A 22,151-nucleotide genomic window follows, 5' to 3' on the forward strand; every position below is an offset into this window, starting at 1 on the left:
AGCACTTGGAGATAGGAGGGCTACATTTTTATAGCCTCAATATGAAATCGTACTTAAAAGACTCATAAGCCTTTACTGGAATAGCAGGAGGGAAAAGGCACTGCTCATCTTCTATAAGCCTCTTAATAACCTTCCTGGATAGTTATGGATGAGGAAACTAGGGCTCAGAGATGCCCAGGGTCACTCTGCAAGTAATTACCAGAGCCAAAACATACCCAGGTCTTTCTACTCAAAATACAAGGCTCTTCTAGTACACCCTCTAATCTTCTGGGGATTCTTTTAAAACAGTTTCTTGACTGTTTGCAATGAAAGGCATTATTGCCAATATGTAAACAAAAACAAAAATCTTGGCATCCTCCATCACTTTATCGCCAGTGTTTTTAGTTTATCACTTCACAGTCATTATTTGGTGTTTTCTTACAGAAGGCAACAGACTACTGCAACAGAAACTATCCTTAGATGGGAACCCCAAACCTATACATGGAACAACAGAGAGGTCAGATGGCCTACAGTGGTCAGCTGAGCAGCCTTGTAACCCAAGCAAGCCTAAGGCAAAAACATCTCCTGTTAAGTCCAATACCCCTGCAGCTCATCTTGAAATAAAGCCAGATGAGTTGGCAAAGAAAAGAGGTAAAGTGATTTCTTTTGCACAAATGATTCAACATATTTTGCACATACAGAAAAGTGCCAGAGTGACAGAACTTTCCAAAAGATGCTGCTTAGTGAAGAGAGATGCACATGAAATTGCATTTTTTTTTCTGTGACCCACATAGATGGAAAGGCAGAGGTGATTCCTCCCATGTAATCAAAGGTCTTGAATATTTAAATAGAATTACATCTCCTTTCTCTGCCCCTCTGAGACCATTCTTGTTGTAGGCATGGATAAACTTGCACCACAAGTACCTTCTATCCTAATATCTTATAAAGCAAGTGCTCATTCAGGAGCTCTTTTAAAAATGTAACTGCTAAAAGGGACTCATGTTTCCCTGATACACAATTGCTTGACTTGAATTGAACAAAGATGAGTCTGGAGGCTGGTATATGTTCTTCAGATATGGTCTTCCCAATGTAAATTCAGTTCTGTTACACACAATGTAACATTGAAAGAGGGTTTTATATTTGACACGCTGGATTTTTATGATTTTTCTGAGCTTGGATATACTTGATACGTAACTGGTATTAAAAATGAAAATCACTTCCTTTCTGATTCCCAGAAGATTAAATACTATTCTTTTCATTCAGCCTCAGTTGTATCTGATTTCCTTGGCTTTGGTTTGATCTACTTTCTCATTTTTCTTGAGGGGGATTTCTTTCTTCTACCAAACATGGCCTGATTGTGATAAGTACAATCTGCCTGTTTGTGATGTACTATCTGTAGACCCTGGTGACAGTTGCAGGAAATCAGGCGAGATGGGCACCCATAGAGCTGCTTTCAATGCTGCTGCTCTAATTACAGGCCTGGCTTCGGATGATGGGGCCAGTGCCAGCGTACCTGGCATTGATGCCCCATCCTCTCTCTATCTCATTTGTACCTCTCCCAGTCTCTGTGTCATTTTCCTCTTCCAAAAGCCCTGCTGGCTTTTAACCATGCAAAGTGGTGTTTATAGAGAGAGCCAGCAGCACAAATGGTCTTTAGACGTATCAGATTCTAAGGCGCTGCAGTTTGTGATAGAATATAATGATGACAGCCTCCTTCCAAAGAGTGCAGGAGACAAGCGTACCCCAGATGGCCCAGTCAGAGACCCCACTGGTGAAATCATAACAGCCTCAGGTGCCACACAAGCCACCCACACTGGGTTACAAACATTCTCCTGATGGAACTTTTACTAGACAAAAGATGAGTCCCTTTTTCTGGTGGGCTAATTGCTTTGTTTTGTCGTTTAGCTTACAAACAAAGGATAAAATGCTCAAGTTAATAGTATTTTTTGACATCAATTTTAGGCCCAAATATTGAGAAATCAGTGAAGGATTTGCAACGCTGCACCGTTTCTCTAACTAGATATCGCGTCATGATTAAGGAAGAAGTGGATAGTTCCGTGAAGAAGATCAAAGCTGCCTTTGCTGAATTACACAACTGGTGAGTGATTCAACGTAGGAACCATAAATTTGTGATGCTTGAGCTGTTCCAACAGGTAAAAGTATCAGATGGAAAACGTTGTTTATTTAATACATAAACATCACAGAATAACTCTCCAGCAAATTGTGTTAAGCCCTGCAGGCAGTAGCATGTATCTTGGGAATAAAAAAGAAGATAAAGTATTTGAATAAAAAGAAACCTGATAGACATAATTCACTGGAGTTTGAAGTTGGCCCAAAACTATATGAATGATGTAAAACAAAACCTCAACAAAGAATAAAACCTCAAAAAATAGTATTTTTGACAAATCCCTGGAAGGCTAATATCATGAATACTACTAGGAAAACAAAATATTTTCCAGCACTATAATTATAAAATAAGAAGAATTCCCTTAACGAAATTCAGAAACATCTCACATAAGCTTAGCAACAGAATCCCATTCTTGGGTATCTTTAAGACTAGAATTTAAACATGGTGCATCAATATGGTTTTGGTCCTGCCTTGCCCTTCCCTGCTACTGATTTTGATGGAAAATGTTTGAACCCTGTATATTTGCTCATGTCCACAATTGAAATGATATATCTGTTAATAAAGGTTTAGTTATTAAGAGTAGAAAAATGTTCTCAGCGTATCGGTTAGGTCTCTTTCAGTTTGGAGTGGCAGAAATCAAGTCACAGAAGTTAAAGACAAAAGAGAATTTATTGGCTGATATACATGAAAATTACAGAAGTTTCCTTCAGACAAATTTGACTGTAAATCCTCATTATGTTATCAGGACTCAGTCTGTCTCACCCTCTCTCCTTCCTCTCTCCTGGTGTCTCCCACAGTCTCCTAGCTCTGTCCATTCTTGGCTTTTTTCTTAGGCACCATCTCTCTTTGTGGTAGCAAAGATGACCCCCTCACAGCTGCCAGATTACATAATCCTTAACCCTCTGATGATCTGAGAGAGGGCTTCATCTGAAATAGCAAAAGTCCAAAGGCTGGCACATATCCACCATGCCCAAGCTCATGTAACATATTCTCTATATCTCATTGGCCTCCCGTGATTCTAGAATTTGATCACTTCTTCTGCATGCTTTTCCTATTCCAGGTCCTTGCTTTGACATTGATGTGCTTTTTAGCAGAAACTGTGTGTAAAACTAAGAATTAAGCTTAACACTAATCTAAAATGCATGAATTTTAAACCATCTGCTATGTATCACATAAGATCCTAAGGGTGCAGAAGACACTAGGAACTTAAAAGAAAACTTTCCCCTTCAGTTATCATTCAGCCTCTCAGAGGCCCTCTGAGGGGAGGATTCATCTACCTCCCCCCAACCCCAGTCATGGCATCTGGATGTCAACGAAAGTCTTCTCTGTTTGATCATATTATAACCTAACCAATTGTTCAAAGCAACTCCAAGAATATGTTTGAGTACCTAGAGAAATTAAAGATGCTATACAAATGAAAATTGTTATTACTATTATTTTATAGTTTTATAACTTTCCAATCTGTCTTTAGGTAAGTTACCTTAACACTTAGAAGTACATCCAGCTTCCAGGGCTGTTCTCTAGAGCCAGGGTCTGCAGACTTTATGGGGCCAACTAGTAACTGTCCTAAGCATTATGGCCTTAAGGTCTCTATGCAGCTACCCAGCTCTGCTGTTGCTGCTCAAAGGCAGCCCTAGCTAATCAAAAAGGCTGTGGGCCAGATTTGGCTCATGAGGGTCATTGTTTGTCAACCCCTGTCTAGAGGCATTAGTTAGCTGTTCAGAGAAGACCACTCTGTCTTACTCTTTAGTGTGGCCTTTTAGAATAAACTCTTCCTCTGAGCCCTCTGTGTGATACCTTCCATCTGAGTGACTCATACACTAATTGACAAAGTGTAGCAATGCCCTCAAATTACCTCTCTCTTCTCCAGCTGCTCTGAGTACTTCTTATTTTATTTTATTTCTTAGTAAAATGAACATCACATGGGTCATGAGACATCTTGAGATTTATAACAGATTCTGTGAGAGTTTTACTCCTCAAGAGCTGAAAGCGTGGGGCCAGGAAAGTCAACACCCAAGGAAATAGTATATTTTTTCTCTGCTTGTAATTCATGTTGTGTTTTAAACTGATGGAAAGAATCACTTCTGAATGAGCGCTGCCAAGTAGTACTGCTGTTTAAAAGCCACCTACTTAACAAAATGGCACTTTTTCTGCAAACCAAAGAAGACATTTAGATCAACCATTTTGGTATGCCATTGCTATAAAATGAGTAAACAGCAGCACTTATTTTCTGATCTAATCCTTAATAAAAGTGATCCCACAATAATTGCATAAATGTTAACTTAAAAATAAAACCAAAGTGCTCTTTAAAATCAACTATGCATGCCTGCCAAACAGAAAAACCTTGCCTCTGTTCCAAATGAGCTTGCAGCCCAGCAAACATGGTGACATACTTGAATAAAGCCTCCCTCTTGTTTTCTAAGAGGAAGAAAATGAATTTTAGGGATTATGGTGCTCTTGAAATATCAGGTCGCAAAATTGAAGATGGCAGCTTGGAAATTTTTGTTAATGAAATTTTCCTATTGATGGTGAAATCCTGCATTCTAAACATTAGAGAAAACTTTGAGTGAACTGTAGGTGTATTAGAATGTACTCATTTTAATGCAGTTGTAGCCTCAGGATTACATCATGAGGCATATCTAGATTTGGAGGACATGGGATAAGTCCTCTGGAGATTTCCAGAAAGAATGCCAGTTCTGAGAGAGATGTCACCACATGTGGTGCACAAGCGACATAGATGTATACCTTCCATTTCCAGTTCTTCTTCTCCTCTCCTTGCTTTGGGCCACCCAGTTATCCTAACCACAGAGTACTCAACAAGCATTTCGTGTAGTTGAGAACTAGAAACTCAGGTCAGAAATTCTAAATATTCACTTTGCTACCAAAAAGTGCCAGCATAAGGACCTGAGTCCTGCTTGACTAAACTCCCTGAAAGGTACTGCTGGAATTCATGAGAATGATGATTTTGAGAGGCTGGGAGCAAGCTGTTGTTTGCATATCCTCAATACCAAGCAAGCACACATCAAGGTAAAATGAACGAAATGATCTCTCTTCCAACTGGGCTGTGAAGAATACTTTGTTCAGTACAGTTGTTGAAGAAAACCACTAAGTAGCTAAAATGTAAAATCAAAGTTGGCATTTAAGCAGGATACAGTTACGTAGGCTGCATGACCATAACAGAGTATTCTCATTTTCCCAGAAAGAATTAGGGATTTGCAAGGGGAATAAAGATGATACAATGCTCTCACAATGCATCTTAACAGAAAATAAATTTTGCGACATGAGCATCTGTGTGAAAAGTCACATCAGGAACTAACATGAAACAGCTGGTTTCTTTTCTGTATGATTGGCCTCCTACCCCAACTGGAAAATATTCATCCTTTGGAATCATAGCTGCCAGATTTAATTGCTTTATATGCAAACTAGTCTAGCTTCTCATCACAAATCTGTGTGTGTGTGTCCAAGTTGATTGTGAAGACTTAAAATGAGCAATAAAACATTAAATTCAAAAAAACATTGAGGAAGGAGAAAAATACTCGATAGTTCCGCCATATGCTGGGGGGAAAAGTATTCCAAAATAGAGCTGTAAAAATTCTGTTAGGTGCTATTGTCAATTTAACATCTAATTAAAAGCACTCTAAGAAAATGGAAGACGGTAATCAGCCAATGGGGTAGCGTGTGTGCTGGGCATGGGGAGGCATAAAGAGGCTGCAGAGAATGGGGGCTGGAGGGAGCAGTCCTTTTAGGCAGCTTTGTTTTCCAAGAGGAAAGGGAAATCTGTGAAAGCATGTATTCTGTACCAGTGGGCCAGAAATGTTCCTATACTTTGTGTTTCTTTTTTCCCGAAGCAATGCCAAGTCTGGCCCAAGCAGAATTTGAGAGTAGGTCAGGAGTCTCAGCTCCCCGCACCCTAAGCCCTGGCCCACTTCCTCTTCCTCTGCCAATTTTCCTGCGTCTTAGAGTTTCCTCCTTCCCAACAGACAGGGTGAACCTCCTGCTGCCCCGTACAGGCCAGGGCTTCTCACCTCAATCAAGATAGGTGTTTATAGTGGTGTCTCCATATCCCTTTTCTCTTTTTTTTTAACTATGGAAACTCAATTATCTTATATAACTTACTAAACTCATCCCTATGATAACCATGTATCCTCCCTCTCAAAGTGACATATTTGCATACTAACAAATGCTCTGTTGAGACTCTCTCCCCCAGCCAAAAGACTAAGTCTAAAAGTGAGAATGTGGCAGGGCAAGGTGGAACACACCTGTAATCCTAGCACTTTGGGAGGCTGAGGCAGGAGTTTGAGACCAATCTGGGCAACACAGCGAGACCTCGTCTCTACAAAAAGAAAAAAAAAATCAGCTAGGTGTGATGGTTCGTCTGTAGTTCCAGCTACTCGGGAGGCTGAGAGTGGGGAGGATCACTGGAGTCTAGGAAGTCGAGGGTGTGGTGAGCCGAGATCGTGCCACTGCACTCCAGCTTGGGCAGCAGAGTGAGACCCTGCCTCAAAAAATAATTAATAATAAAATAAAAGTGGGACTTTTAGGCAGAAGAAAAAGCTATTTTGAAATAAGTTTTATCTTTCTCATCCCTCAAATCCTTCTCATCTGCTACTGAAGCCCTGTTGATAGCCAAGGAAAATCACACACAGATTATCAATGTGGTCAACAGGTGGCCCCACATACAAACCAGATGTCACCATTGACACTTTAAATATTGTGCACTTTTCCTAGGATGTGATCTTGAGGTCTCCCATATGGGAAGTTGCCAGTGGCACTGCTGAGCATCAGAACCACGTATATGTAACCGTATGTCCCATATTCCCAGTTTGCTCTCCTTGGATATCCAGATAATTTTAAATTGTTGAAACATATATCCTTGAAGCCCCTTTAGTTTGAGTCCAAGTAAGACCATCACTTTTGCAGATTTTTCAGAGCTGATTCTTGCCATGTTGATTGGTTTTTTTTTCCCTACCCATATTCTCCAAATTTTAGCTGCTTTCGTGTGATTCCTGGCTTTCCAAACAATGATAAACCCTGGCTTTTCTGTGTCCTTTGGGTTTTTTATGTGTTCTCTTTGTGAACAACTTAACATTAAAAGACGATGCCTATATATTAGTATCTACTTCTTTCCATACCAAAGTATATGTGTGTACACTATAAATAAAAACTCTTAGAGCTTTATAGTCCTCCCTTGCCTAAATGCCGCCCCCAGAGATACTGATTGTACCACGCTTTTAAAAACAACAGGCCAGGCACGGTGGCTCATGCCTGTAATCCCAGCACTTTGGGAGGCCAAGGCAGGTGGATCACCTGAGGTCAGGAGTTCAAGACCAGCCTGGCCAACATGGTGAAACCCCATCTCCACTAAAAATACAAAAAATTAGCCAGGCAAGGTGGCGTACACCTATAATTCGAGCTACTCAGAAGGCTGAGGCAGGAAAATCACTTGAACCTGGGAGGTGGAGGTTGCAGTGAGCCAAGATCGCTCCACTGCACTCCAGCCTGGGCAACAGAGTGAGACTCCCTCAAAAACAACAACAACAACAAATGGGCCAGGCACAGTGGCTCACGCCTGCAATCCCAACACCTTGGAAGGCCGAGGCAGGAGGATTGCTTGAGCCCAGGAGTTCGAGACCAGCCTAGACAACATGGAGAGACCCCATCTCTACAATTTTTTGATTAGCTGGGCATAGTGGTGTGTGCCTGTGGTCCCAGCCACTCAGGAGGCTGAGGTGGGAGGATCGCTTAAGCCCAGGAATTCAAGACTGCTGTGAGCCGTGTTCGTGCCACTGCACTCCAGCCTAGGTGACAGAGTGAGACCCTGTCTCAATAAGAACCAAAAACAGATAATTCTCTTGACATCTGTGGTTGAAAACTGCTGGTTGAGAGTCTTGCAAAGGGAGTGATATGTCTAGGGCCACAGCAGTGGTTCTCAATGGGACAATTTTGCCCCCAGGAGACCATTGATTTGGAAATATTTTTGGTTGTCACAGCCACAGGGAGAGAGTGCCGCTGGCATCTGTTAGGTAGAGGCTAGGGATGCTGCTAACCGTCTCTCCCACCTCTCCTATAAGAAAGAATTACCTGGCCCAAAATGTCTGTAGTGCTGGGAAAGCCTGGGTGAGAGGAAAATGAGAGAAGAGTGCCTCATTCGTCCTGCCACCTCGGTTCTGCTGGAGCTCCTTGAGGGAAGGATGGAGACTCTTCCCTTTGAAACACCCCTGATCATCTGTCTGCCCCCAGTTGCCCTCCTAAGCCACCACTGGAGATATGAAAGAGGGACTTTCCAATCACATACCCAAAGAAACACTATATTTGTCTTCTCATTTCATATCAGTGCAGCAGGAAATATTTTTTCCATAGTGCCTGAAACGTAAACCCTCTCACTACACATTTTAAAGGTCAAATTACATTTTTGTCTCATTGAGATCAGAAAAACAATTATACTGAAGTGTAGAAAATTGAAGGCTTTGCTTTATCGTCTGTTTTTCATCATAGAATTCTACTCAGTCCTTAGAAGAAAATGGAAAAATTAAGAACCAAAGGTTGTAGCTAATGATAGGCAGTCACTTTCATTAGCCATTCTGTTTCTACCTGAGTCTTTTTCTCATTTTGCAATAAAACCAAATATCACAGTGGGGACCAGGATTAGGATGAAGATCTGAGACATGTAAAGATAAATACAGTAAGGACTTGTTCCATTAAATGTCTGCTTGGGGGTTATTCTTTTTCTTTGACTTCAGCCAGGGAGCAATATTACTTGGTGTTTCTGGCATATCTGGCATATATCCAACTACTCTGATGCCAGTGACATACCCAGGTATGCCAGCCATTATGCTCTTTAAGCCAAATGAACAGAAGGTCTTTTACATATCTTACGGTGCCGTAGTGGTTGAACAAATACTTATTGGCCATTTTATTACTCTGTCTTAATTAGGAGATCACTGGAATTGTGGCATTATATATACTTTAACAGGTAAGCATAGGAAAAATATATATTAGGTGAAACAGGTCCTAGAATCAGATCTGTGTCACAGAATAGATGCTGTGACAACAAGCAAATTTGGGTTTTGAGTTCAGTCACATGGAAGATGTTGATATAAACATGAGGAATGAGTCAAGATTCCATTGTTAAAGCAACGTGGCTGAAATTTGATAGTAAACACTCCTAGTGTACACTGAGAGTATCTGGGGTAGTATAGTGTAGTTGTACAGTAATAAGATGATGCTTTTCTCTGTGCCATTCAACAAGGCATGTTTATAATAGGATTACCAGTAGGAAAGTTGCCTTTAGGAGCCTTTTCAGCCACTTAGCATTGTTATATAATAATTTTTAAAAGCTTTCAATTCCCTGTTTAATTATCAGGAATGTGTTAAATAATTACTAAATTTTGTTAATTCCTTAGATTAAACAAGTAGTGAAGACAAAAATCAAGAGTTTGGCCAGCTAGAGCAACACAGGGAGACCTCATCTCTACAAAAAATTTTAAAATTAGCCAGATGTGGTGGTACAGTCCTTTAGTCCCAGCTACTCAGGAGGCTGAGGTGGGAGGATCATTTGAGCCCCCAGGTTGAGGCTGTGAGATAAGCCGTGATCATGCCATTATACTCCAGGCTGGGCAACAGAGAAAGACCCTGTCTCAAAAACAAACAAACGGGTGGGCACAGTGGCCCACACCTGTAATCCCAGCACTTTGGGAGGCTGAGGTGGGTAGATCACTTGAGGTCAGGAGTTAGAGACCAGCCTGGCCAACATGGCTAAACCCTGTCTCTACTAAAAATACAAAAATAAGCCCAGTGTGGTGGTGCATGCCTGCAATCCCAGCTCCTCAGGAAGCTGAGGCAGGAGAATCACTTGAACCTGGGAGGCAGAGGTTGCAGTGAGCTGAGATCACACCACCGCACTCCAGCCTGGGTGACAGAACAAGACACTGTCTAAACAACAAAAACAAAACAACAACAACAACAACAAAATCATAAGAGTTCAGTGTGTTTTTGGTTTTGTTTTTAATAAAATCAAGTGTTTGAATTGTGTTTTTTAATGTTTTGTTTTAAAAGACATTTAATAAAAGGGCTCTATCTCTTTCTGCTCTGGAAATGAATACAATCCTTGCATTGATCAAAATCTATACAAACCAGACTTTCTGACTAATCCCTTTCCTTCTCATCAAGTAGTTTTTCTAAGTGTTCACCTGCTTGTGACTTGGACAAAGCACCATAGAAAGAGAATTAAGCTTTTTTCTCCCCACCCCCAACATTCAATATTATGCCAGAAGTTAAAGAAACAGAGAGTATGGGGATGAACATTTACTTGCAAGGGACACCAAGAGACAATAATGGAAGAGGCTAATAAATACATTTATGCCTCAAGAGAGCCATATGTATGGTTTCCATTGCTGTCTAGCTGACAAATTGCCCAAAATGACTCCTTTTCCTCACTCTGCACCAGTCCAATAAACCGAAATAAGCTCCGGGATCTATTCTGAAATTGTGAAAAGGGCAAATACACATATAACATGGAGAAACTCAAGGTTCCCATAACTTTGTGACTAAGGCAAGTCCCTGTAGTGCAGTATATTTCAAATCTTGCCTCATTTGTGAATATGTGTCTTTCTAAATAGGTGTAGCTCACTCTTTGGAGGTGAAAGCTTCTCTTTTCCTATTTTCTTTCTTCCCTGAGGTTTTCCTCTGCAATAGATGTTTCCCCAGGGCCTTTGCAAGGACTGAATGAATCAGTTGACGTGAAGGAAGAGCAGGTTGATAAATACAAAAAGTACTGAACTGGCCTTTTCAGTTTAGGTATAGTCCCCAGGAAACCAGCATAAATAGCACCTCTTATTAATAGCCTTCCTGAGCTACACGTGTGGATTACCTCCATACGTTATGTCAGTCACACACTTGGCACTGGCAGTCAGCTCCGCTGGCAGCAGCCTTCTTTGCAGAATAAAGGCCCACAATAAGAGCTGGAAGACAAGAAATTGGTTCTAATTTCAGCCTGAAATCGGAAAAGATTTCTGAATCTTTTCAGCAGATGAAAGCTTACCAATCAACCAGCCCAGGAATGTACTTCTGAAAAGGAATTGTTTTCATCATAAAATAGAAAAATAAAGAGGAAATAAGCAAATTGTTCTATCTACACATTCCCATAGGATACTAGAGTATGGTCTTTTAAAAAATATATATGCAATATAGTCTATTTTCACTAGAAAAAAGAAGATGAATTTGTTCTTATATCTTAGTATAAATATAAAATACATTATAATACTAAAAAGCGAGTCCTAAATTACAATTTCAGAATGCATCTTGGAGCTTATTTCTGTTTTTTTGGACTGGTACAGTGAGACTAAGGAGTTATTTTGGGCAGTTTGTCAGCTAAGTCAGCAACAAATCATATAGAAAGGCTGTACGTGAAGCCAATAAAATAGAATTCCTTATATGTATACTACATGCTGCTTCTAGTGACTCTAAACTCTTGATTCTTACCAGGCCATATTCTAATGAAAGACGCATTTTCCAAGGTTTATTAACCACTTAATTAGGAGGCACGGGATGTGGAGTTAGATAGATTAAGGTTTAAATCTCATCTCTACATATTCTAGCTCTGAACCTGGTTGAGTTTTTTAACTCCTTCTCAGCTACAAAGCAGGAATACTGTTATCACTTTCTAGGGGTTTTGTGAAAATTCATATATAAGTAATGTATCTGTCACATCATTCTAGAAAATCACTAGCCTGGCCCATAAGAGATGTTCAGTTAAGGTTGATTCTCTTCCAGAGTAGCATTTGGGAAATTTCTTTTCCTCTACACCAAGACACTGGCAATAAGTTATCCCTTCCAACTTTCTGTTTATTTAGCATGCAGTGGAGTCCAGCTATGGGATAGGAATGGTTCATCACCACTTCTACTTTTTATTACTTGATGAAGAGAGAAGTAAGGCAAAGGGACACCCACTTCTGAATGTCACAGTTGCCACCAAAACAGCTCCCCTTCCCCTTTCTTGTCTTGCCATGCCTTCGCTACCTCTCTCTTCCCCTTTCTTCATTCATCCACTTAATAGATAGATGAATGTGTGTCAAGCCACTACTTTTCAAACATTTGAGTGCACGAGGAGCATCAGGGCCCCATTTCCAGATATTCTGATTCTGTGGATGTTGGGTGGCACCCAAGAATCTTCCACTCAATGAGTCTAGTGAGTACAAATGTAGGTGGTCTGCAGACCACACTTGAAGGAGCACTTCTAGAAAGACTGAGGGATAAAGACAGTCTTCCTCCTAAAAAAAGCCCATGCACTAGTGGCTGCAGATATAAACAAGCTGGAATGGAGCTGGGGGGAGGAAAAATCAACTCTACCTGGCTCATTAGGAAAGGTTCCATTGCAGAGGTGACCTTTGAGCAGGATCTTGAAGGAAGACTAGAAATTTGCCAGATGGAGAAGGAAGAAAGAAGATTCCATGCAGAAGAAGCAACACAAAGAACCAGAGGCAAGAAAGAACATAATGTGCTCAGGGAGAAGTACCCTTCTTCCATCAATAATGATGGTCTCGGCTGGGCACGGTGGCTCACACCTGTTATTCCAGCACTTTGGGAGGCCAAGGTAGGAGGATTGCTTGAGGCCAGGAGTTCAAGACCAACCTGGACAACATGGAAAAACCCTGTCTCTACCAAAAAAATATAAAAATTAGCTGGGTATGGTGGTGTAGATCTCCAGTCCCAGCTACTCTGGAGGCTGAGGTGGAAGGATCGCCTGAGCCCAGGAGGCGGAGTTTGCAGTGAGCCAACATCACACCCACACCGCTGCACCCCAACCTGGGCAACAGAGCCAGACCCTGTCTCAAAAAGAAAATTAATATAACTAATGATGATGGTCTCACTCCATCAATAAATGAATTTTAAGCACATCCCTCTCAAATCAGAAAGTTCATTTATAAATTATACATGTGTACTACTGTTAATCTGTATACTAAAGATGAGGAAAGCCTACTTAGAATAACAAGTGAGTACATAAAATTTAATATTGTATTCGTGCTCCATTTTGGAAGCCTGGACTAGGGTACGGCCTTACCATGGGCAATAACAGCACCTGTGATTGTGGGGAAGAGCCTTCTAGGCCAAAAACAAGAAGAGCCCCTCCCCTCCCCTTTTCACATGAGAGCCTGCCTGGAGGCCAGGAGCAGAGGAGGCTAGGCCTGGCTGCCTTGGGTTGAATGTGGGCCAGCATTTCTGGCACTTCTTATACTATATCAGTTTCTTCCAGTTTCTGTTCCTGTTATTTATGTTCAGCAACCATGATGGCATCTACATAAATGCCCTTCCCCTTGCCCCCACCGTTTTCTTTTCTTTTTTTTTTTTTTGGAAGGAAATACAACAGTGATCAGAATGGTTGGCTCTATTTTGTGCTTGAGACAAAGGGGCATTTTGCTTTATTTTGTTTTATTTTGAAATTTGTTTCATTTTATCCTGCTTTCTGATATTTTCCAGTTTTTTAGTAGAGATGGGGTTTCACCATGTTGGCCAGGCTGGTCTTGAACTCCTGACCTGAGGTGATCTGCCTGCCTCACCCTCCCAAAGTGCTGGGATTATAGGCATGAGCCACCACGCCCGGCAGATGTAACTTTAAAAGGGGAAGCGGGGGAGTCAGCATTTTTATAGTCAAAGACACTGAAATACAGTCAAGTTACTTTCCCTGAATAGTGACCTCCATAAAAAGAAACTGAACTAATAAGTAATTAGCAAAGATAAAAATTTCTATTGTTCATCAAAGTCATATGTACAATTTCTAAACAGAGGAATATAGATTTTTCAGTTGAACATTTAATGTTGTGGGATTTCCATACTATGGGATTATGCTATTCTGTCATTTAAAAAATTCCAATAAGAAAAAGAAATCCCTGTATATTTTTTAATTAATTATGTCCTTTTTGAAGAACTCCAAAATATTATTAATGTTGAGAGTTAGTCCTTATACTAAATCTGTGTGTCTCATTCCAGAAATGCACCTCAGACAGTATGATGAACAATTTATTAACCATGATTTCAAATCATTGTATGATTCCAACATAAAATATGCAGACTAAACAATATTAACACATTGTATTTCCTCTCATAAAAGTAGTAGAAATAAAATGTCAGCCTGATTGGCAATTGAGTGTAGTCATTGATGTTCATTGACAGTCAGATGGATTTTGACTTTGCTTTGTATGTTGAGTGTGGTTCATGCTTGAGGCACCCCCACTGTATTTCCCGGATGAGCGTGATTAGTAGGCAGCCTTTCAAAGGGTTATGTGCTAACCCCAGTCTACATGCTGTGGACATGTATGCAGGGTTTTATATGTTTACCAAATAACACTGTTAAACCCAATAAATCTTTAGAAGGACCAATTTGTCACCAGTGCTGCATTTCAAAAAAAAAATCTATTATTATTTTCCAGTTTTGAAAAGAATTCAGGTTGTTATAAAACCTAAATGCAAATATATACAGAGTGGAAGGTGACAGACCCGGGAATTCCAGCAGTGTAACAATAAACAACAACAAATAGCCAAGGACTGGGTAATGTGCTCAGGGTTAAATAAGAGTCAGTGGAAGTGGAGAGGTGCATGGGACAGACAGACATTTCTGGGGTAGACTTCCAAGGATGTAACCATGTGGGAAGTGAAGGAAGAGGAGCCATGGACACTGGGTGAGAGATGACACCAGTAACCAGCATAGAGGGTGCAGGAGAGAGGACAGGATGGGGAGCAGAACAGCAAGGAAGAGCTGGGAATTGGCAGAGTGCAAGAACGTGAGTGCCCTTTACAGTTAGGGCTGCCAGGCCTCCTGACCCTGGGAATAAAGAACCGTACGGTCTTTCTGCATTTGTGGCTGTCAAGCCAGGGAAGCATCTTTGTTGACAGCTGCAACAAAGAAATTGAGAAATTGCAATTGAGAAATTGGTGAGCTGAAACCCCTGACTAGCTTTGCCCTGGGCCCAATAATTGCTGGTAATACTTGGGGAGTTGGACCAGAAATGGTACTCATGGGAACAGTACATTAGGCCTTAAATGTATAAAGGAAGTTTTCCTGCCTTGCAACTAGTGGGCAAAATTTAAGGGAAGGGACTAGCTAGCTCAGTGCTAGCTAGTACGGGGCAACTGTAGCTTGCCAGCTCAAGGCCCACGTGGTGGTCAGTGGGCACTACTAGGCTATCAGCCCAGCTGGCATCCCTCTCAGGGGATGTTAGAACCGTTGGTCACAGTTCTTATTCCTTTGCATTAAGAAGCGGCAGAGCCCACAGTGGAGGGAGATGTTTTTATACCACTCTTTTCTTTTTAGTGAAAGAAATGGAAATTCTTTATGCAGGGAAGCCTGGCTGTAGGGCTTATCAGTCTTTGGCATGCTTTATGCTATTTGGTAGAGGCCAGGAAGGCTGAAATATTCATTAGCATTCATAGCATCCTTTCTCTCCAGCAGTTCCCACCTTCTCTTTCTACTGCATGCGCCTCCTGCTGGGCCTGCCTCCCTCCCCATGCTCCCATTCTGCAATTGTTGGCTTGGCGGATGATGAGTTAAGCTCCAGCTGAAGTACTTTCCCCACAAGAAGGTTCTGCAGCAAAATTGTCTGGGATCAGATGGTACCCGGCAATTCCTCTCACTCTAGTCTCCCTGAGGCAAATGCATGGAAGATGGAATGTGGCCTGGTTTTAAATCTTTAACATCTAACTCTGGCTGTTGTTACAGATTGAGTTCTTCACCTCCCCTTTGAAATTCTGCTTTCATTCCTCAGTATCTACCAGCAGGTTCTGCTCTCCAGCTTATCAACCACATTGATGATCCTGTGGCTGCCTCTCTATGGTGGCATCTTTGTATTTGAAGAACACTAGGCCTGACATGACTCACCCAAGCTTCCAAATGAATCAATTTTGTCACTCAATGCCTCCGTCTCCAAATTTAAAGAGCCTTTCACAGGGGAGAAAATGATAAATCTATTACTACTAACGAGGCTTTCTGATTCTTTTCATTGTTATTATCAGTGCTCTATAGAAAGGAATCAAGACAGTGGAAACATTTTTATAAAATGACACTTTATCTCTGTGATTAACTATATAATAAACTGTAAAGTCTTTGCCATGGTAATCTCCTCCTTACACCTTATTGCTTTGATAATAAAAGCTTTTTTATGGCAACAAAATAAAATTTTACTATCCAGGCAGTTTGGCTAAAATGAGAAGATGTGTTTTTAGAAGGAGAAAGGGCACATCTGAAACGTGAGGTCCGCGTGGATTTTACGGGAGCTCTGTTTATGTAGAACACATTTGATGTGCCTGGTGCCCTCCAGAGGGCTTTACCCAACCATTTAGAAAACTTTTAGTGGCCAGTGGAAAGCCAATTAAAGAGTTATGTATTTCTGTCAAGTACTCAGGATCACTGTTGAAAAGCAAAAACATTCAGAACTTAGCATTTCAGGTGATCAGTGGTGGGAGAACAAATTTCAGTAATTAAACCACCATAGTTTGCAAACTGTCTGTTTTGACTCAGCCAAACCTTGTGTGTTTGGTGAGTATCATGACACCTTTACTCATAAGCTTATGTCTCAAATGATTAAATTCTGTCAGTGACCAAAAGTTTTGCATAAATGTGATGTATATGCAAGCACCACAATGTACTAGTAAGTTTCATTATTGTTATGCCACAGAAAAATGAATATGTTGTCTTCCCTTATATTCATCACTATCAAGAAATTTTTATTGAGCAACCCATAATAAGTCTAAGATCATGAAATTGAACAGAGGTTTTTAAAAACTTAGTCAGAGCTCTCTAAGGAAGTGACGATTAAGCAAAGACCTGAAGGAGGACTCAGAGCTGATTAGATGAAGAGAAGCAAGGTTAAGCAGAAGAGTTGTCTTCAAGGTAGAGGGAAGGGCTTGTTTCAAGCCCCTGTGGCAAGGAGAAAGCCAGGCTTGCTCCTCCTGGGATGTCAGGAAGCTTAGATGAGATCATTCCAGGAAGGCACTGGCACTCTACCTAATGTGCCTGGCCCACCATCTGCACTCAGAAAGTGATCAGCTCACATTTCGAGGCAACTGAGGGCTGATATGTGTCTGCAGAGGTGTACCTCGAAAGCAAGTGTGTGACCTTGCAGCTTCCACAGTAGGAATGTGGTTGATGATACTGTCTCTGATTCTTCTGTGACTCATCAACTCCCTAATGTCATTCCTCTCCAAGGGACTCGCTCCTCCCTCCATATCTGGTAACTCCATACCAGGGCTTTGCCAAGTGCCCTCTGTCCTATCCAGCCTGCAGAGTTGTCAAGCCACACTTGACCACCCATACGTGTCTGTCTCTGTCCTGGTACCTCTAAGAAGATTCCACAGAACGTGGAAATGGCACCGATGAAATTACTCCCAAAACTGGATGTGACACACCCAGACACCCCAGGCTTTGTGGGCATTTAGAAGGATTTAGGCATGGTCTTTCCTCTCTGACCTTCTTTTAGTCTGGCACTCGCTTGATGTAAGGCTGGCTCCTCACTGTCTGACAGCCTGCCAAAGGACAGGCTGGCTTTACCACTTCCTCCACATCCACTTCCCACCATTATTCTTCCCTTGACAAGCCTACTGCCTGGAAAGCAAAACTCAAGGAACTCTCAGGTCTACACATTGAGATTCTCAAGGGCAGGCCGGGTTTATCTGCCCTGGGCTGGCCCCTGATCTTGGTTTGCATCAGTTCATCAGCTCCAAGCTGGGTCCTGAGTCAGCAGAGATCACTGACTTGCCTTTGTGCACATGAGTTTTGAAAGCAGCCACCCATAGATAGCAGAGCTTGAATTACTACGATGCTTGCAGACAGTCTTCTATGGAAATGCCCAGAGAAACGGAAGCCTGGTTTGATGCCAACTTCACAGGCTCTTTCACATCCTCAAGGGTGTGCATTAAGCAGATTAACAATTTATTGTGTAAACCCTCTTCCCTCCTGTTGCTAGCCCAGAAGGTCTGAACTAACCATTGTATATAAATGCCCAGCTTTGTTTAATATGTGTTAGACCTGGGGACAAGTATTGTACCCCAAATGTCCATCTTGTAAATTCTCTGGGCACAAAATTATGTTAACAAATTTGATGAAAAAAGTGTTATGATGGTCTTGTAGCTGATAAAGAAATTAGCAAAGGCCCTTGCACACACCACCATTCCACCAACCCCACACACAGGTGGGAGGATTCCCAAGCCTCCAGGACCTCTGCTTTGCCTGCAGTCTGCTCCTCTCCCCTCCACTGGGCATCTGAGGACATGCCAGTCTTGTGTCACATGCAGCAGTATTTCCCTTAGTGTGTGCTGGGCATGCTCTCTAAACCCAGGGGCTCTATTTATAAAGCCTTCTAGTTGATTCAGGGAAGGGAATCCTAATTGCTTCTTCTTGCCATCGTCATTTTCTTTCCTCTCTATCTGCTTTTCACTATTTCCCCAATGAGTCCTGGCAGGTCCTCTCACATCCTTCTCAGCTCTCCCACAAAGAATGTCGTCGTGCTGACTTTTCTGTCTTCTCTCTTCCCTTTCTGTAAGGGATAAAAATTCAAAACATGTCCTCAAGCAGAGTAGCTTAACCATATATTTGTAGTTTGGGCTTCTGGCTCCACATCTGTAGATACTCCCCATATCTCCCCAACAGCTTGTCTCGAACAGTCTTTGTTTCCCTAAAGTAAGGTAGCAGTGCCCCTCTCTAAGAAGGTTGTAAATAATGAAAACATACATACACACACACACACACACACACAGATGCCTCTGTCATCGCTATGTTTGTGAACTTGGCAGAGAAGCTCATAATCACAGGAGCACAAAGCCTATTGACTCAACCTGGCATTTCATACAATTACTGAATATATGCTGGTTGATTACATAGACAGTCTCTGGAAACGCAAGAACTTGTCACATTGGAGACCTCCAGGGAGGGGAACTGAGTAAGTTGGGGCAGAGATGGGATAAAGAGTTCCTTCTCACTGTACACCTTTCTGTATCATGCATTTCCTATATTTAAAACACACTGACATACCTATGTAACATCAATAGGTAAGGGACAGGCGTCCTGATATGTTGGTTACACCAAAGTGATCATATCCAGTGACCGTAAGCCATGTGTGTCATGGGGCTGGCTGATGTTGTCTGCAGTTGAGGGACTAGGCTTAGAGCCCAGTTCTGGAGAACATGCCATGCACTGTGCAATTAGTCCTTTCCACTAGGATTTCCTGGTTGGGAAGAGCTGAGTTCCTCAGCACACAGTCCTTTACTCTTCAAGTATTTAGGTTGCACAGTCTACTTGAGGAGCCCCCAAACTGCTATAGATATATTCCAGAAGTCACTTCTTACTTTGACAAATACTGCAAAATTTTTCAGAGGAAGTAAATTTTCAACACACTTTAAATTGCAAAAGTACATCTGATGGAGGAGAAAAAGTCCATGCGATGGAACAATCTGAGAGTAATAAAGATGATAACAGTGTTTTGAAGCACATTAAATATGAGTTTATAATTAATGTGTATAATTAAAATATACAAACAAGCAAAAAAATCTTCTTGATTACCTTTGAAGGATGCTAAGGAACCAACTATCATTTTGAAAACAAAAGGGGAGAATCAAGCATTCATCCTACCTTACCTATGCAAACTATACTTCATGATAACCAAATCATTGATAAAGTTTCTCTTTATGGAAGAATTCCAGGAAATAAGAAAGAGTTATAGAATGTGAATATCTCAATTTTGCAAACCCTATAAATCTAGGCAATGATCATCAATGGCTGCTAAGATCATAAAAAAGAGAGATGTCTTTTGTATTTCCTATAAATTTGCCATTTTAGATGTAGAAATTTGATTAAATTCAGTCTCATTTTTTTTCAGGTGGAGTAGTTCATATCGTATACTTCCATCAGCACACACATAATGACACAATACACTTATCAAGTGTTCCTCCTAAGAAAATAAAACCTGAATCTAATCAGATTTCTACATCTAATAACAAATTTATAGGAAATACAAAAGAACAGGCTAAATAACACCATGGAGATGTAATCAGCAAAATTCAGGCTTTGCACAACTCTTCAGGACAAACAACCTAATTTCTTCAACAAATAAATTGCAAAGGGGATGAGAAAACAGATGAGAGGGAACCTCCGGATTAAAACAGATTTAAGAGTCAATCAACCAATTGGAATGAACAGGGCTTGTTTAGATCCTGGTTTTAACACACTGTTAAAAAAAAAAAAGATTTATGGGACAGTTGGGGAAATTTGAATACTAAGTAGATATCTGATACCATTAAATTATTGTGAATGTTTTATAGGTGCTATAGTAAATTATTGTGGTCCCCAGAAGTCCTTATATTTTAAAGATATATATTTAAATATTATGACTAAACTAAAAATATAAAGAGAATCTGACATCTGTGCTCACCCACCCTGGGGATTTTCCCCAGGCTCTTCACCCTGCACAGCTCCCTGCCTTTTTGCTGAAACCTCTCTTCACTCCTTCCTACATAAAAATCTGTAAAAGGACATATAAGGAATTCGTCATGATGCATTACTTCTGGGAGGGGAACTAGAGAACTGGGGGTTGGGATGGGATAGGAGAGAAGCAAACTTTGGGACAGATCATTGTTAGCTTTATGCAGGTAATACCTTTTCGAAGGACTAACCAAAAAATAAATGAAATACGAGAAAAAGTTCATTAGAATCTTGAAATGCTTACTCGGGAGAATGAAAAAGGCAGAGACTCATGTTGTTGAGCATGTGGATGGATTGGCCCAGACCATATTTCTCAAAGTATGGTCCCAGGACCATCTGCAGCAGAATTGGGCCCATCTCCTTCTCTCCCAGCCAGAATCTCTCAGGGTAGAGCACAGAGACACTGGGAACTACAGTTCTTAAGGACCTAAGTGCCAGCTTTTCAAATACTTATTATATTGTTTTGGAACTTTGGAATGTATAGGACAAAAATATTCCCAAATTTAAATTCAAAGCAGCACAATTCTGAAAGTCTAAAAGACTTTTTTTAGGTTTGTTGACAATGATTTAATCAGCAGATGTCACTATGTAATCCTTGGGAACATCCCTTCGATGTTGCCTCATTTTTTGGAGAGGCAGAGTGTACTGCTGGCATTGTAGCATAGAAATATTTATGGTAATTTTGTATTTTGTTTAATGAAAATAATTTTACTTTCAGTGCTTATTAAAAGTTTATCTTTGATTAAGCATTCTTTGCTTTTGTTTTTGTTTTTCCCCAGCATCATTGACAAAGAAGTTTCATTAATGGCAGAAATGGATAAAGTTAAAGAAGAAGCCAGTAAGTAGACAACACATGGTTATTTGATTAGGAGCTTCCCAATCAGAAGCAATCCATAGGTCAGACTGACAATGATATCGGCTTCTGAACAGGGTCCTAAAATTTATATTGAAATTTTGGCTCATGAACTCTGTAACCTTAGGCATGTCACTTAGCCCCTGGAAGCCTCATTTACATCATCTGGCAAAAAGATACAGTTGTAACACTCACCTCGTACAGGTGAGTACATGGCAGGATAGACACTCAGTACATAATAGGTGTCAGTTGAGTTTTCTAAAGTCCAAAGGGATGTTTGTGCACATAAAGAACTTATAGTTAATTGGATTTAAAATGACACTGAATTTAGTATTAGATTTTAAGACAATTTTAACTCTTTAAAACTTACAAATCTCATCATCATTTTTACTGGTTCTTTTTTAGGTTCAATTAAGTTTATCATATTAAATTTTCCTAGAAAAGTAGTCCCATTTGAAACTTAATTACTTAAATTCCCCTCAACATTTTAATTACATATATAAATTTAATATATCTGATTTGTCTTAAGCACTTCAGATGTCAGACAAGGCAAACTCACAAACCTAACAAGCAAAGTGTTCCTAAGCTTTTAAGCAACTCTTATAAAATTAATAATTCAAGGCTGGGCGCGGTGGCTTACGCCTGTAATCCCAGCACTTTAGGAGGCCGAGGCAGGCGGATCACAAGGTCAGGAGATCGAGACCATCCTGGCTAACACGGTGAAACCC

The 22,151-nt window shown here is 40.8% G+C and overlaps 1 protein-coding gene across 12 annotated transcripts in view; it reads left to right on the top strand.

Moving 5' to 3' along the window:
* SPATS2L (spermatogenesis associated serine rich 2 like) overlaps positions 1-22,151 on the top strand; it is a 173,312-nt gene that overhangs the window by 132,970 nt on the left and 18,191 nt on the right. For 8 of the 12 annotated variants that reach the window (XM_003820717.6, XM_003820714.5, XM_034954774.4 and 5 more), the window contains 3 exons: positions 424-630; positions 1,942-2,077; positions 21,350-21,408. In XM_003820717.6, the coding sequence (XP_003820765.2) occupies positions 424-630; positions 1,942-2,077; positions 21,350-21,408 (402 nt within the window). The remainder of the gene's footprint in view (positions 1-423; positions 631-1,941; positions 2,078-21,349; positions 21,409-22,151) is intronic. The other 4 variants (XM_055108937.2, XM_063595514.1, XM_063595513.1 and 1 more) reach the window with 1 other exon arrangement.

This window comes from Pan paniscus, chromosome 13, assembly GCF_029289425.2.
Source record: "Pan paniscus chromosome 13, NHGRI_mPanPan1-v2.0_pri, whole genome shotgun sequence".
Taxonomy (NCBI): Eukaryota; Metazoa; Chordata; class Mammalia; order Primates; family Hominidae; genus Pan; species Pan paniscus.